We start from the raw sequence: 17,882 nt of genomic DNA on the forward strand, positions 1-17,882 counted from the left end.
GTAGTTTTTGGTAGAGACAGGGTTTCACCATGTTGGCCAGGCTGGTCTCAAACTCCTGACCTCAGGTCATCTGCCCACCTCCGCCTCTCAAAGTGCTTAATTAAATCCTTATTTCTTTCTCACACCAAAGTATCATGGCTCTAGGCCCGTTTGAAGCAAAGTGAGATCAAATTGTGATTTAAAGCCAGAGTCAGAGGAACTGACAATGGAAGGAATTTCTTTCTGTTTTACCAGCCTGTTATAATATGATGTAAAACAAAAGGATCATTTTATCTATTTTTGTGTCCTTAGGGGACATCAGTATAACTTGGATATATTGCATGCAGAATATACTTATCAAAAATTTCAAAATTATAAAAAGCCTTTAATACATTAAAACAAAAGTGCCAGAGTCTGAAATTTTTCTGAATGTACTCTTCTAGTTAATTAATAATAATATCAGGATTTTATTATTTCATAAGGTTATGTTTTTTAAAGTTATATACCATTTTTGTGGTATAAATAAGTCTATGAGGATGGGTATTTTACCAAATGGATTAACTTACAAAATGAATATACCTTTTTTTTTTTTTTTTTTTGAGACGGTCGCTCTGTCGCCCAGGTACAATGGCGCCATCTCCACTCATTGCAACCTCTGCCTCCTGGGTTCAAGTGATTCTCCTGCCTCAGCCTCCTGAGTAACTGGGATTACAGGCGGGCACCACCACACCTGGCTAATTTTTGTATAGTAGAGATGGGGTTTCGTCATGTTGGCCAGGCTGGTCTAAAACGTCTGACCTCAGGTGATCCACCCGCCTCAGCCTCCCAAAGTGCTGGGATTACAGGCATGAGCCACCATGCCCAGTATAATATACATTCTTTATAATTCTTTCCACATCTTACTTGCTAAAAGGAAAATATCATCTCCACAAATATGAAAGTGTTGCTACTTTGCTATATATGTAAAAATCTTTTAATCGTGTAAAGGTAGTCCTTTCTAACTTCCAGATTCCGTCAGCTCTGATAAACAGATCTGCAATCTGGTCTACAACCTTCTTCGAATAAGAACCTAAGTGAGCATTCATTGTAAAGACTCACCATTTCTGTACCACTGGATCTCTGGCTGGAAATGTTTAATTTCAGGAGTGATGACTACGCGACAGCCTAGACTCATTGTCTCTCCCTCTCTCCCAAAAGACACATCAAATTTGTCATCAAAGTGGATCTCAAATTTGGATGCATAACCATACGGGGTCACAGCAACTGGGTACAAAAATAACAAATATCTGTAATTTTTTTCTTCATCAAAGAGACACAAGCAGTTTAATAAGCACAGGCAGAAAGCAGTCACAGCAAAAAAAAAAAAAAAAAAATGAACATATGAGCAAATGATTTATCTGGGTCAAAATGAAACTCTATATAAGAAGTATTTAGAACATATGCATATATAATTTGTGTGGAAATTCTTGCTTCATTGGTTATAAAAGCTAAACGCTTATTTTTATTATTGTAATGAATAGAATTTAAAGGGTCAGGTTTAATGTCTTAAATGCAAATTAATACCACTTTTAACCTAGACTTAAATCTTTAGCTGCAACATATGCACTTTGTAATTTTAGACGTTGAGTTAATTTAAACTCTACTGCCTGTACTCTTGGGACAAAATAGCCATATCCATTATTCATAAAAATGGAGTTTTTCATCTGACAAGGGATTGATAACCAGAATATACAAGAGGCTCAAAGTACTCAATAGCAAAAAATTCAAGTAATCCAATTTAAAAATGAGCAAAAGATCTGAATGAACATTTCTAAAAAGAAGACACACAAATGGCCAACTGGTATATGGAAAAATGCTCAACATCACTAATCATCAGAGAAACGCAAATCAAAACTGCAATGAGATATCATCTCACCCCAATTGAAATGTATCCAAAAGACAGGCAATAATGCTGACAAAGATGTGGAGAAAAGGAAACCCTCTTGAGCTGTTGGTGGGAATGTAAATTAGTACAACCACTATGGAGAACAGTATGGAGTTTCCTCAAAAAACTAAACAAATTACCATAAAATCCAGCAATCCCACTGCTGGGTTTGTATCTTAAAGAAAGGACATCAGTATATAGCAGAGACACCTGCACTCCGATGTTTATTGCAGCCCTTTTCACAATAGGCCAGGATGTGAAATTAACCTAAGTGTTCATCCATGGGAGAATGAATGAAGAAAACGTGGTACTTATACTCAATGGAATGTTATTCAGCAAAAAAAAAAAAAAAAAAAATTGAAATCTATCATTTGCAACAACATGGATGGATCTAGAGGACATTAAGTTAAGGGAAGTAAGCCAGGCACAGAAGAACCGATATCATGTGTTCTCACTCACATGTGAGAGCTAAAAAGAATTGAACTCATGGAGACAGAGAGTAGAATGATAGTTACCAGAGGCTGGGAAGCTTAGTGCAAGGGGGAATAAGGACGGGTTAGTTAATGGGTACAAAAACACAATTAGATGCAAGGAATAAGATCTAGTGTGTGGTAGCACAATAGTGCAACTACAGTTAATTTATTGCATATTTTCAAACAACAGAAAGAGTGGAATTAGAACGTCCCTAATATAAAGAAATAAGACATGTTTGAGATGATGGATGCTCCAATTACCGTGATTTGATCATTACACATTGTATGTTTGTATCAAAATATCACATGTACCCCATCAATATGTACAACTACTATGTATCCATAAAAATAAAAATAATTTTAGTTAAATAATTTTAATGTAGTTTTAAAATAAGTTGCTTCATTTTCTTTAATGATCTGAGTAATAAATATTACAAGAAATGTCCACAGGAGAAAATGGAAAAGTTTAAAATATTCTAACTTTTAAAAATATTGTTCTCAGAAATATCTTATTTATAGATTGAGTAAATGCAGCCTGCATAATCAACTCTCCTAGGTTTTATTTCCTCTTTTCACCAAAGAAAGAACTTGGGAAAGAAATGACTATTTATTGATGGGTTATTACATGCCAGACACTTTCACATTTGACATATCATCAATTCCTTGCAACAACTCTATGCCGTAGATTTTATTTTCTTCCTCTCTTTCAGGTGGGGATATGGAAGTTCACAAAAGTAACACACACCTAATGCCAGAATTTCACAGGTAGCATATGTGAAATTGAAATTCACACTCATAACTTCTCGATTCCAAAACTTAGGCCTTTTCTCATATATTTTGTCCCTCTTCCTAAGACTTCTTTCATTGCACTTTACAATGCAAGCTAACATTTACTGAGTTCAACTTTGACCAAGTATTGGTCCAAGCATTTAATACCTATTAACACAAGCCCCATAATAGTGCTATTTGGTAAGTACCACTAATATCTGCATTTTATGGAAGAAGAAACTGATGCATAGGAAGGTAAAATAACTGACCACATTCCCCTGCAGAGCTAGATTTGCACCAGCTGGCCGTTTCTCTGCTCTTGGCCAATACATCGTACCGTCTTGATTTTGTGTGTTCCCAGGTAACCCTAATTAACAGTGATATAACTTCTCTTTGGAAGCACATCTCCCATCTGCCTCACTTTAATGTGTTGATGTTCATTGAGACCAGAGAGAGAAACAACTTGACAGATCTTGCACAGTGCTGGGAGGCTGGGCTGGTTCCAGAGCTGCCTTAGGGGGTAGAGCTGAGGGCTACCGTCAGACATTCCAGACCCAGCTGGAAAGGCAAGTAGGTCTCCTAGAAATGGACCTAACTTCTAGGTTCTCTTCTGTATTTGAGACTGGACTGGACTGTCTGCGATAACTTTGGAGTTCAGTAGAAGGCACCCCAGTTTAACAACCAGAAGACAACACATCATTCTGCTGTCATGTCCTCAATCTTTTATCACATGTACACACTATCCTGGGAAACATGGTTTAGGGCAGGGGTTGGCAAGTCTGTGGGGCAAATCTAGAAATGCCTCTTGTTTAAACCATTAAGAATGGTTTTTGCATGTTTTAGTGGTTGAAAATAATAAAAAGAAGCACAATATTTTGTGACATGAAAAGTCATAGGAAGTTTAAATCTCAATGTTCATAAAGGAGGTTTTTTTGGAACACAGTCACGCTCATTCATTCTCCTACTGTTAGGCTGCTTTTGTGTTACAGAGGCAGAGTTGAGTGGTTGTGACAGAGACCAAATGGCCCACAAAGTCTACAATATTTACAGTCTAGTCCTTTACAGAAAATGTTTGGTGACTCCTTGTTTGAAATAATGGTTTAGAATTAAAAAGACCAAGTGACACATCCCTATTCTACCACTCTGTGTGGTCTTCTCTAAACTGTTTCCTCATCGGCATAGCACAGATGGAAACGCGACTACTTCATAAGCTTTTGGGAAACGTTAAATGAATCAATGTGTACAAAAATGTCTTAGTACATTGTCTGGCAGAACTGATCAATAAATGTTAAGTATTAGAAAAAAGAGCAGAGAGCTTTGTCTGTGACATCTACCAACATTCCAAGCAACTAAACCCCTACCTAGCACATAACAGGTGCTCAGTAAATAGTAACCAAATACGTGAATATGAGCCCTCTGTTTTCTGTTAGAAACAACTACATTCAATTCAGGGGTCATCAGAGAGGAGGCTCTGTAAGACTGAGCAATAAGAGAAGTGAGAGTGAATTGGACTTTTAGTCCCTGCGTTGACAGAGAAGAGGGGAAAAGGAGAAACATGGATCACGATATGGCTGTGGAAATGGACAAGCTACATTCAGAGGATTGTGAAGTGATCAATAGGCCACTCCTGGGGACACTGGGAGACAAGTCATAGGTTCAGAATTTCCAGCTATTCTTCTTTTTTTTTTTGCGGGGGGGGGACAGAGTCTTGCTCTGTTACCTAGGATGGAGTGCAGTGCCGTGATCTCAGCTCACTGTAACCTCTGCCTCCCCAGTTCAAGAGATTCTCCTGTCTCGGCCTCCTGAGTAGCTGGGATTACAGGTGCGCACCACCATGCCTTTGTATTTTTAGTAGAGACAGGGTTTCACGATGTTGTACCAGGCTGGTCTGGAACTCCTGACCTCAGGTGATCTACCCGCCTCGGCCTCGCAAAGTGCTGGGATTACAGGCATGAGACACTGCGCCTGGCCCCAACTATTCTATCTCAGCATAAATCAAGAGATAGGAGAAGAACATGATTTGGGATGTGCTTCTCCGTTGCTCTACCAGTCATCCCTTGTCACCCATGGGGCTGATACCAATGATCACAACTTGGGATATTAAATGAGAAGCCATTGCATGAAATCAGTGGAGCAGGTCAGCCATAGACCTCAAGCTAGCCAGGCAGGTGAAAAACTGATCTCAGCCATTTTCAAAACTACCACTAATTTCTTCATGTTTGAAAACTAAGTTAGGGCTTGACTACCTTTTTCAGTCTGACCACTCTAAGTATATAATGCTTTCAACAACCATAGATTTTGCTTTTATTGCTTCTCATAAATAGAAGTTCTGATGTAAATGAAATGACTGACATTCACAGATTTGCAGATTACCACTGATCAGAATATTTTTAATAGGTTTTTATGTAATCACATTTAGACTTCATTTTAGATTGTACTTTGTAACTTAATGCATTTATTTATTCATTCATTATTGAATACTCACTCTGTGGCAGGCCCAACCTTGCCTTCAAGTGGCTCATGGACCAGGGAGGGAGACTGACACACAACGAGTAACAGGGTCCAGCCTCACTGACGCTCTGATGAGGTGCCGTAGCCTCACCCAGGACACCTAACCCTGATTGGGTAGGGTGTAGCGGTGGCAGTGGGGGTCAGACCTGCTTTCTCAAGGAAGTGATGCCCATCTGGACATTTAAGGGTGAGAAAGAGTGCTTTGATATAGTCCAGATTTGTGTGTGTGTGTGTGTGTGTGTGTTTGGTGAAGTCATTCTGCCCAGGTTTGTATAATGATCTTTCTCAGTTTAACCCAGAAAGACATAAAAGCATTTGCCATTTTTAGCCCATCATATCTAGGTTTTCATAAAACCAGCACAAAGCAATTCGATTCAGAAAGAGAACAGTAACCAAAAAATCTTTTTAAAAAAGTAAATAAAATAACCACAGATACCTACTATATCCAACCTAGCATATACTATGTTATATATAGTATGCATTTATTTCAGCATTATGGACTAGCTTATTATGCCATATTTTACATAGAGGTGACACTTAGTAAATGACACTTAGTAAATTTTTAAACTTACAGCTGAGGGGCATGGTGGAAACCCCAGCATGAAAGCGAGTCTCATCAAACTCTCCCTTATACCCTAGAGAAGAAAACAGAAATGGATGTGAACTGCTTTGTGATAGATTTATTTTAAAACAATGGGAAGAAATTTAAAACACACACACACACACACACACTTTGAAGAAAACAAATCTAGCAAACCTACTCTTTACCACAACTGAAGCATATGCCGAAAGCTCTCCTTTAACATTCATCGCCGAGGCCCGGTACTGAGCTGTATCTTCAAAATCACATCTGAAAGAACAGATGGAAATGAACATCCATCATAGTGACAATCCTTGTAATTACTAGCTGTTCTATCAGGGAACTCTTTGCTATCACAGCCCCCTGCAAATCAGTGGCTAACACACGGCTCTTTGGTTCTCCTGGTACAGCTACTGTCTCTGATCCAGCTACCTGTGGGATATTAGTCCACGTGATCTACTGTGGTTTCCTGCCAGCAGCATAGACTGGGGAGAACACCTGTAGTTCACTGCGACGCTAGCCTGGGTTCATTTAAAATGTCAAACAAAAAAAAGGCAACCAAGTGCTAGGCACATAAATTACAGAGTGAACAGCATTGTGATCTACTTACTTGTCTAAAGTTGCATTGGGAGGAGAAAATGTGCAGGCATGTAACCTTTGTAGCAAGTAACTACCTGGAGGCACACTGGAGGGTGTGACTTTCCTGCTGTCCTGCCCTTGTGGTGGGTTTCAGTCTGGGGGCAACCAGGCAATGGGGAAGAGAAAGCAGCAGTCCCTCCGTGTAGATTCCCGCAACCTCCCTGAGCCAGGTTGGTCTATGTGTTCTGGCTTGAAAGCTCATCTAAGTTATTTACACTTCATTTCCACTAAGGTTCAGGCCATACTTGGAGTTTCAGCTCACAGCATAACACAAGAAGCACATTTTTTTTTTTTTTTTTTTTTTTTTTGAGACGGAGACTCGCTCTGTCGCCCCGGCTGGAGTGCAGTGGCCGGATCTCAGCTCACTGCAAGCTCCGCCTCCCGGGTTTACGCTGCCTCAGCCTCCGGAGTAGCTGGGACTACAGGCGCCCGCCTAATTTTTTATATTTTTTTAGTAGAGAGGGGGTTTCACCGTGTTAGCCAGGATGGTCTCGATCTCCTGACCTCGTGATCCGCCCGTCTCGGCCTCCCAAAGTGCTGGGATTACAGGCTTGAGCCACCGCGCCCGGCCAAGAAGCACTATTTGGATGTTCTTCTAAGTTATAATACAGAAATTGGAATTCTTATAAAAATGGACCATTAGGGAGAAGAATGGTCTCATGGAGAGATGAAGAGGCTAAGGTTTCAAAGCAGGTTGTTTTATGTCTTATCATTGCCAGTTTCTCATGTTCTTCATTGTTTCTCAGGATTTAGTTTCATTTGTGTAAACTTTTTTTGTTGCTGAAATTTTACAGACATCAATAGAACCCCAGGAAGGCAAATACAGTTGCCCTTCTCATAACTACTTAATTTTGAAAGTAACCACATAGCTCACTGCTGCTTCAACCGAACCACCCACTGGCAGAACTGACCTGACCTTGGGTCAGGGTCAGTGCTTGGCAAACATCACAGGGTCCTAGCATCACTTGGCCAACTCCTCTGATCTGAGAAGGCTATACGTCTCTTGAGAATGAATAATATAAATTTCACCTTGACATTTATGCACACCATGGTTTTATCTAAACTGAAAATGGTGGGATCTTGTTTAGCTTTTTCATTGACCTAACTAGGTCTGAATTTCAAAATCATCTTGGGAGGCATAATAAACATTTGGGAACTTAGGAATTTTGATGTAGGCTTCATTTTCAAATTTTGCTTTCGATTTTACTTTAAGCTCAAACATCTCAATGTCTAGCCTGCTTCACATACACAGATTGACAGAGTACATACTTTCCCATGGTTCCTGGCAAGCTGAAGGAAAGAACATTATCTCCAAGTTTAGACCACATTCAATGCCACCTACCTGGATCTCCATGGCCTTTAGTTATTAAAAACAAGAGAATGTGATGATGATATTGATTTGGGACTCTGAAATGATTACTGAATATAAAAGCCTCTTTATGCAACATATTTTTCTTACTTACATCTAAATTCCCAAGTATATAAAAAGATAAATAAAAATATGCAAATTGGTTTTTTTCTGATCATCTTTGACTAAATACAAATATAAAATCACTTTGGGAGGTAGTGTGAGCATGGTAAGAATCAGTCATACATATCACTTTCAGGTGTGCACCCAGAGAAGCACCGTATATGAATGTCCCTCATTGTGATCACACAGCATTGGGATGAAATGGGGAGAATGGGCTGTTGGGCTGTTAACTGCAGGGGTGAGACGCCTCCCTGAGCAATGTTGAGCAACACATGGACACTGATGTTCTCTTACGCATTAATCTCCAGAGTGTGCATTCCATATCGACTCTCAATAATGTACTTTCCAGGGTTTGCATGGACATTTATTGGCACCTGGTTTTTATACCTGTAACAGAACGGAAACAAAATGAAGTAAGCTGAAGTGTAAACAACTTCACGATTAAACACACACATACAATTCTTGTTCTTGCAGGAACACCTGTAAACAGAGCACTGAGGGTAGCAGCAGCATTGATTAAATAAATGTAAGTAATATTAGCTTACGTGAAGTGTACCAGCAATACAATCACACTTCTTGATGAAGTGCTTTCCCCTCCTCTATAAACTTACATGAAAAATGTTGACTATTCACAACAATATGGCTGAATGTCATGTAACATAATGTTACCGAAAAAAGCCAGTTTCAAAAGAGTGCACAGCAGAATGATTGCTTTTATATAGAATACAAAAACAAAAAGACTAATTAATGCTACTAGAAATCAGTAGTGTGTTGGGACGCATGAAGGAGGCTTCTTGGATGTCAATAATGTTTATTGATTTGGGTGTCAGTTACATGGGTGTGTGCAATCTACAAAAATTCACTAAAGCAATTCATTTATAAAAGTGTGCAGTCTTTGGGAAGCCGAGGCAGGCAAATCACTTGAGGTCAGGAGTTCGAGACCAGCCTGGCCAACATGGCGAAACACCCTCTCTACTAATAATACAAAAAATTAGCCAGGCGTGGTGGCACACACCTGTAATCCCAGCTACTCGGGAGGCTCAGGCATGAGAATTGTTTGAACCCAGGAGGCGGAGGTTGCAATGAGCCGAGATTGTGCCACTGTACTCCAGCCTGGGCGACAGAGTGAGACTCTACCGCAAAAAACAAAAAACAAAAAACAAAAAACAAAAAAAAACAAAGTAGGCTGTCTGAAAGGGAAACAAGTGAAACCCAGTTCCTCCTTTGGGCAGAAAATGGTTTTTTGTGTGCATGTTATATTACAATTAAAAAGGTTTTAGGCCAGGCATGGTGGCTTATGCATGTAATTCCTGTAACTCCAGCAGTTTGGGAGGCTGAAGTGGGAGAATCACTTGAGGCCAGGAGTTAGTGACCAGCCTGGGCAACAAGCAAGACCCTGAATCTACAAAAACTACAAAAAATTAGCTGAGTGTAAACCTGTAGTCCCAACTACTCTGGAGGCTACAGTGGTAGAATAGCTTGAGCCTGAGAGGTTGAGGTTGCAGTGAGCTGTGATCGCACCACTGCGCTCCAGTCTGGGCAACATGGTGAGACCCTGTCTTAAAATAAATAAATAAAACAAGCTTTTTAAAAATAAATAAATAAAACAAACAAATAAATACATAAATAAGCTTTTTAAAAAGTTGACCACTGTTGATGTAACAGAGAGGAAGGCGTTGTGTTGGGGGTTTTATTGTTGGCTGTCTGTGAAGGATGAGAGCAAAACATTCTTCCTGCTAACATTCTTGCATGTTGTTAGAAGCAATATCATTGTTTGTTTTTTTCTTTTCTTTTCTTTTTTTTTTTTTTTTTTGAGACAGAGTTTCACTCTTGTTGCCCAGGCTGGAGTGCAATGGCATCATCTTGGCTCACTCCAACCTCCGCCTCCCAGGTTCAAGCGATTCTCCTGCCTCAGCCTCCCCAGTAGCTGGGATTACAGGCACCGGACACCACGCCCGGCTAGTTTTTTGTATTTTTAGTACAGACGGGGTTTCATCATGTTGGTCAGGCTGGTCTCAAACTCCTGACCTCAGGTGATTCACCTGCCTCGACCTCCCAAAGTGCTGGGATTACAGGTGTGAGCCACTGCACCCAGCCTGCAATGTCATTGTGTTGAACAATCGTTATATTTAAGTGTTTTATTCAATGTCATAAACAAACACAGCTCTTGCCTTGGAAGAATTTATAATACAAATCATGAAAGGAAACTTCTGACAAGAGCTGAAAGCCTCCCCTTTTCTGACTGTTCCATATCTGGTTAAGCCTCGCAGCCCTCAGAGAGTGGATTACGCAGAGGGGCCTCTCCCTGGGACCCTGTCTTCCGGGTCAGTACGTGGTGCCTGGATTCTTCACCACTTCCTCATGTTCTCAGCAGCCAGTGGCTATGGTGCTGGACCAGGCTTTTCTACTTAAACCATTTTCTGCCCAAAAGAGGAACTGGGTTTCACTTGTTTCCCTTTCAGACAGCCCACTTTGCATGTACAAATGACGTCAATAACCCTGATAAACACAGCTGACATGGAGATTGACTATGAGCCACGCAATGCTCTAAGTGCTTTATGCATACATTGGTAAGTTCAGTTCTCACAACCACGGTATGAGATAGTGTTTTTAACTTCATTTCCCAGATGAAGAAACCAAGGCATGAGGGTTTCAGGAACTTGCCCAGTCACACAGCCAGGAACAGCAGAGGGGGGATCTGAACAGGCAGCCTGGCTGCCGACCCATATGATGCTTCCATTTTCCAATTGTTCTCTCTGCATTTCATTTCTTTAGACTTGTGGACATGATCATAAAGGGGTTTGGGAGTAGGGAACATGATAGAAAGGGAGAGAAAGGAAGAATACTGGCTTCAGTCAGCTCCTTCCTTTCCCCAACTCTCTCTCTCACACACACATACACCCCTACATACTTAAAGCACATTATTCATTTTCTACACTTAAAAAAAAAACAACAAAAAACACTCTCCTCCATATAGCAAAACCAACTCATCCTTCAAGATTCAGATCAAACGCAACTTTTTCAATAAACTCTTCTCTAAAATATGATACAATATGAATTGTTCCTGCCTCTCTGCATCAGGGTTCATTGCTTCAAATTACTAAATATAACATTGATCAAAATTATGGTTGGATATGTGTCTCTTCTATTAAGTTGCCAAACCTTTGAGGTTGGGGATTGTGTCTGATCCACATTTACTTTTTGTTGTTGTTGTTTTTGAGACAGGGTCTCACTCTGTCTCCCACGCTGGAGTGCAATGGTATGATTATAGCTCCCTGCAACCTCCACCTCCCAGGCTCACGCAATCTTCCCACCTCAGACTCCTAAGTAGCTGGAACTGCAGGTATGCACTACCACGTTCAGCTAATTTTTTCTATTTTTTGTAGAGACGGGCTCTCGCTATGTTGCCTACGCTGGTCTTAAACTCCTGGACTCAAGCAATCCTCCCACCTCGGCCTCCCAAAATGGTAGGATTACAGGCATGAGCCACTGCACCTGGTCTGATCCACATTTACTTCTATTCCTACTCCTGAGGAAGAATGAGTCATGGGCAAACACCAGGCCCTCAGAATTGGTTAAATTGGGTAGAACAGAATTATCATGTAATGCAATAGATTAATTGTAGCTTCATAATTTTTTTGGCTGAGAGAACAGAGTTCTGACAAACATACATGTCATGATATGGATGATTTTATTTTAAATGAAGAGAGATGAGGTCTTACTATGTTGCCCAGGCTGGTCTCAAACTCCTGGGCTCAAGCGATCCCCCTGCCTCAGCCTCCCAAAGTTGGATGATTTTAAATAAATGCACACGAAGAAAGTAAGTTGATGCTCTGAGTCTGAGTTCCCTCAGATGTGGAATGGAGAGGGTGGGACTGGCTCAACAATCGCAGCTGCGTGGCAGGTGCAGCAACATAACCTTCTCCAAACACAGAAGACCCTACAAGGTGATGCAGTGCTGTTTCCTGCCAGCAGCTTCAGACAGCTGTCTCAAAACGGCTCGAGCAGACAGGACTATCTGATCAGAGATGGCCTGGAAAAAGAAATCTACTGGCCACTCCTAGTCTCCAGCATTCCCCGTTTTGATGAAGGACAGGGTAGAACATATTAATTGGCATGCTCTTCTTATATAATTGGTTTAGGTAATTTCACGCTGGACTCAGAAGCTCACTCTGGCTCTGCTCTTTCTTGTGCTGGAGGGTTTTCAGTGGTTCCTCTTTGCCTAAGAAAAGCGCTGTGATACCAAAAGCTGTGACATGTGCTGTTTGACCAAATGACTCAGTGACACTCAATTTGGCTTTTGATCAAAAGTATTGCTCGTATCTCTATAAAATTTTCATTACAAAGTATTCTGCAGGTCAGGAGTGGTGGTTCATGTCTGTAATCTCAGAACTTTGGGAGGCTGAAGCGGGAGGATCGTTTGAGGACAGGAGTTCAAGACCAGCTGGGTAACATGGCGTGACTCCATGACTGTAAAAAATAAATTTTTAAAAATAAAATAGAAGGCTATTTTGCAGCTCCCATAGTTGCTTCACCATCCTTTCCTTCCATTACTACTCAATTTAGCACCTTAATACCTTTTCCCCAGCTGATGACTTTTCTATTATCGCCACATGGTAAGAGAAATGGGTTCAAAATACACACACACACCACACATCACTTTGACTGCAGAGTTTGTAGTCTTTTCTCTGGAGCTCCAGATACCAATGTGAGAAATTCTTCATTTAAAGCAGTGGGCAAGGATCAACTCAGAAAGATATTTGATACTCTTCTCCACACAATTTCACCCAGTGAGGCATTTAGGTTTGGAGTCACTTGAGACTGGCTGTCTTTAGCTTTGAGTCAGGGAAGAAAAGAAGGATTTGGGGCCTGTTCTGTATACACTTCACAGCTTGTTATTTCTGGAACATGAAATTCCAAGCTGAGTAGTCATCGGCTAATTTTGGAGGTTAATCCACACCCTGGGATTACGTGTCAGAAGCTTTCTTAAATCCCTGTGAATATACAGATGTATACCATCTCCCTTATCATTTTTATGTAATGTCTATAAATTGTTAATGAGCTTTCAGTATACTATAAGTTTTTCCAGTGACATTTCCTTTATGTGTGTAAAACACACAATTCCCCCCAACAAATGTCAGTTTGGATGTTGGGCCGAGTTTGATAGTATGGGGTCACAGTAAAAGCTCCTTGGCAGTGTAAAGCATGATCAAGCAAAAGCCTTCACGAAAATTATTTTCTATCCACAAATAACGCACACCAAGATGATCTCTTTTTTGAGATGGAGTCTTACTCTGTCACCCAGGCTGGAGAGCAGTGGCGCGATCTCTGCTCACTGCAACCTCTGCCTTCTGTGTTCAAGCGTTTCTCCTGCCTCAGCCTCTCGAGTAGCTGGGAGGAGCTACTCGAGTAGCTGGAGGAGCGCACCACCACGCCCAGCTACTTTTGTATTTTTAGTAGACATGGGGTTTCACCATGTTGGCCAGGCTGGTCTCAAACTCCTGACCTCAGGTGATCTGCCTGCTTTGGCCCCCAAAGTGCTGGGATTATAGGCGTGAACCACCACGCCTGGCCAAAGATGATCTTTAACCAACTGAATCTCACCACAAATGAGATTGCTGCTTAGACTCCAACCTGTTTTGAATAAATCGCTCTACACCCACTTTAAAAACTAATTATCTGAAAGAGAGAGAGAGAGAGATCCCATTGGGATAGATTTTGGAATTAAGTAAATAAGAAAAATTCAAAATAAAACTCGAAATCCTTATGTTGGAAAACTGTTGTAAACTGTAAATAATTTGTGTTAACCATTTTAAATATAGGTTGTTTTTCCTATGATAATATGGTAGTAACTGCTAAATTTGAATATGTGATGAATAATTCTAATATTGAAAATAAACTCAATGCATGATTCTATTATGAAATTTACAAACCCTCATAATTTGTGAGACTAGAAGAAGAGTTTTCCAAATCTCTGCCTTCATAACTATTTTATTCCTAGGTTTTGAATTATTATAATGGGCTTAATGACAAATTTCTTTAAGTATCTATTTGACAATGACTTTTGGGTGAAACCGAATAATTTTTTTTTTTTTTTGAGACAGGGTCTTGCTCTGTCCCTCAGGCTGAAGTGCAGTGGCGCGATCTCACTCACTACAACTTCAACTTCCCAGATTCAAGCGATTCTCCTGCCTCAGCCTCCTGAGTAGCTGGGACTACAGGTGCCTGCCACCACACCCACATCTACTAAACCACACACCACATCTACTAAATGTAGATGCCACCACACACCACATCTACTAGAAATTTTTGTATTTTTAGTAGAGATGGAGTTTCACCATGTTGGCCAGGTTGGTCTCGAACTCTGGACCTCAGGTGATCTGCCTGACTCGGCCTCCCAAAGTGCTGGGATTATAGGCGTGAGCCCCCGCGCCTGGCTGAAACTGAAGAATTTTAAACACGTATTGTAAATGTTTTGCTTGAAGATCGAGTCCAGTGTCCAACATATACACATGAAAGGATGAGTGCCGAGTGAGGGAATGACAAGTACACACTAATACCAACACATTGCTCCAGAGAGTTTTCCTGATCTCACTGCAGGCTACAGTCAAGATTTCCACTGACAAATTCAATCCAGGCTTCAGGCCAGAAACCAGCTGAATCCCGCTCTCTAAAAAGTATATAATTAACACTATTCTCTCCTTTTAAAGAAAACTTTTTCCTTCGCCACTATTTCACAGAATGTTTAAAATTTGACCAGGTGATACGTTTATATGGTTCAAGAACCAGAAAGAATAAAGGGTGCACAGTGAACCCTTCCTGGTGAACCCTTCCTAGCACTTTTGTCCCTTTGACAAGGTTCTCCCTCAGGGTCAATAGCTTTTCTTAGGTTCTTACATATACATATCCTTCCAGAATTTCATTATGCAAATAAAACAAACACAAACATAAATGCTTTTTTTCTGCCCCTTTTAAACAGAAAGACTCTTATTATACAAGTTATTACATAAATGTACCCTATTAAATTTTAAAACTTTAGTTTTTCTCACTACATATGTATTTTCCCTTCTATGTTGACAGAGTCCTCCTGCAGGATGGCCAGCTTCACGGTATGGGCGCAGCAGCATCCTCCGTAACTCCCTCCCTTCCTTCCTTCCTTCCTTCCTTCCTTCCTTCCTTCCTTCCTTCCTTCCTTCCTTCCTTCCTTCCTTCCTTCCTTCCTCCCTCCCCCCCTCCCTCCCTCCCTCTCCCTGTCTCTCTCTCTCCTCTTTTTTTCTTTCTTTCTCTCTCTCTCTTTCCTTCCTTCCTTCCTTCCTTTCTCTTTCTCTCTCTCTTTCCCTTTCTTTCTCTCTCTCTCGCCCTTTCTTTCTCCCTTTCTCCCTTTCTCTCTCTCTCTCTCTCTCTCTCTCTCTCACAGAGTTTCACTCTTGTTGCCCAGGGCTACAGTGCAGTGGCGCGATCTTGGCTCACCGCAACCTCCACCTCCCGGGTTCAAGTGATTCTCCTGCCTCAGCCTCCCGAGTAGCTAGGATTACAGGCGTGTGCCACCGTGCCCAGCTAATTTTGTATTTTTAGTAAAGACGGGGTTTCTCCATGTTGGTCAGGCTGGTCTCAGAGTCCCGACCTCAGGTGATCTGCCGGACTCAGCCTCCCAAAGTGCTGGGATTACAGGCGTGGGCCACCGCGGCCGGCCTGTAACTAACTTTTCTACTCAGGCCAGTGCTTACACAGGCTCCCTGCTGTTGTCAGAGCGAGTTGGGAATAGGATGGTACTGCATCCTGTCTCTGCACCTGACCTTAATGAGGGATGTGTGTGCCCTGTCATTCAGTGCTCTCTGGGTAACCTTTAGGTTCCACATAAATAGATTTGTTTAGTAACGTGGGATTGGTTGGAGAGCGGCTGCTGAGTGTTTGTATCATAGGCCTCAGGAACTCCCATGACATAAAGATGTCCAGTGGAAACTTGGAGCCAAACTCTCTTTGGAAAGGCTTTTGCCTGAACCAGGCCCGGCACACGTGCCTTTGAAAGACATGGCTAAGGACTTAACTGCTATGAGCGGAGGCAGTGTGATTATATGAAGCATCATCACAAATTTACTCCTTTAATAAACCTGCTGATATTCAGGAAGGGCATTCTCAATATTCCCTTTGTACTTCTCCTCAGTGTCAGGCCCAGGAAGCTGCAATTGGATACCAAAAAGGTATAAATGCCAGCAATGTCATCACCAACAATCTTGGTTCCTGCTTGGGTTGCGGATTCCCAGGTCTTCAAGGGGAAGGCTGCTTACTGAAGATTGCATGCTCTGTACCAGTGGTGCAAAGTCAATTAGCACTCCAGTGAACGACTTTTTTCTCATTCTCTTTTCTTTTTTTCTTTTCTTTTTTCTTTTTTCTTTTTTTTTTTTTTTTTTTTGAGACAGGGTCTCACTCTGTTGCTCAGCCTGGAGTGCAGTAGTGTCATCTTGGCTCACTGCAACCTCTGCTTCTCGGGTTCAAGTGATTCTTCTGCCTCAGCCTCTCGAGTAGCTGGGATTACAGGCATGCATCACCACACCTGGCTAATTTTTGTATTTTTAGTAGAGACGAGGTTTCTACATGTTGGCCAAGCTGGTCTCAAATCCTGGCCTCAAGTGATCTGTCCACCTCGGCCTCCCAAAGTGCTGGGATTACAGGTGTGAGTCAGCTCGCCCAGCCCAGTTAATGACTTTTTAAAAACGTGCCCAGGAATATATACTAATCCCATCCAGAAGTCAACTCCCAGAGGTGGATTTACCTTGAAGCAAATGAAGCTTAAGTTTCAGGGTCTCTCACTATCCAAATCCCTGCAAGACCTTATGTCCTGGCTTATACTGCTAATTTATTTATTTAGTTTGTAAAGAGTGCCCTCCGAGTTGTATCAGCTTCATGCCCACAAAACCTGAACTTGACCCTGTTTACTGCCATTTCCAATTGTCAGTTATCTGCTAACTGATTGTCCGAGTTTCAGCTTTACCCAGGGCAAATCTTGCTCTCAGAAGTATAGTTAACGATTTTCTTAGTTGTCTCCCAGTTCTTTTTTTTTTTTTTTTTAGCTCTGTTGCCCAGGATGGAATGCAGTGGTGAGATCAGAGCTCACTGCAGCCTTGTTGTTCGTTTTAATATTTGTTTTTCACTTAGCTTGCAAGGCAAGGAGACTATCTGTGATATGCTCTGGTCTGTCCCTCGTGGGAGAATGTACGATAAGGAATGGAGTCACTAGGACTGATGCTTTGCGCGAGGCTCAAGGGAGTTGTTCGCTGCAAGAGCACTAACGGGGGTGCAGGGACCAGAGGAGGCCCATCCAGTACTTCTGGAGAGGAAGCTTGTCTCTGTGTCTTCCCTTTTATTTGAAATGAACCCCTAGGACATAAACTTCACATGTAAAGGATGTAAATATTTCAAAGCCACCTGTGAAGGGTTTGGGGCTCAACTCAACCGCTTCTCAGCTCTGTTAGTGAGGATAACTGGAAATGGACAGTATTTCTATTTTTGAATTTAACTGGAATTTGAAGGGTTGAC

The 17,882-nt window shown here is 41.4% G+C and overlaps 1 protein-coding gene across 10 annotated transcripts in view; it reads right to left on the bottom strand.

Annotated features, from left to right (window-relative positions):
* Positions 1-17,882, bottom strand: part of MYOM1 (myomesin 1) — a 179,609-nt gene that overhangs the window by 94,354 nt on the left and 67,373 nt on the right. For all 10 annotated transcript variants that reach the window (XM_005587098.5, XM_065534075.2, XM_065534071.2 and 7 more), the window contains 4 exons: positions 8,640-8,732; positions 6,417-6,505; positions 6,228-6,290; positions 1,078-1,242 (listed from right to left, as the gene is read on the bottom strand). In XM_005587098.5, the coding sequence (XP_005587155.4) occupies positions 1,078-1,242; positions 6,228-6,290; positions 6,417-6,505; positions 8,640-8,732 (410 nt within the window). The remainder of the gene's footprint in view (positions 1-1,077; positions 1,243-6,227; positions 6,291-6,416; positions 6,506-8,639; positions 8,733-17,882) is intronic.

This window comes from Macaca fascicularis, chromosome 18, assembly GCF_037993035.2.
Source record: "Macaca fascicularis isolate 582-1 chromosome 18, T2T-MFA8v1.1".
NCBI classification, from domain to species: Eukaryota; Metazoa; Chordata; class Mammalia; order Primates; family Cercopithecidae; genus Macaca; species Macaca fascicularis.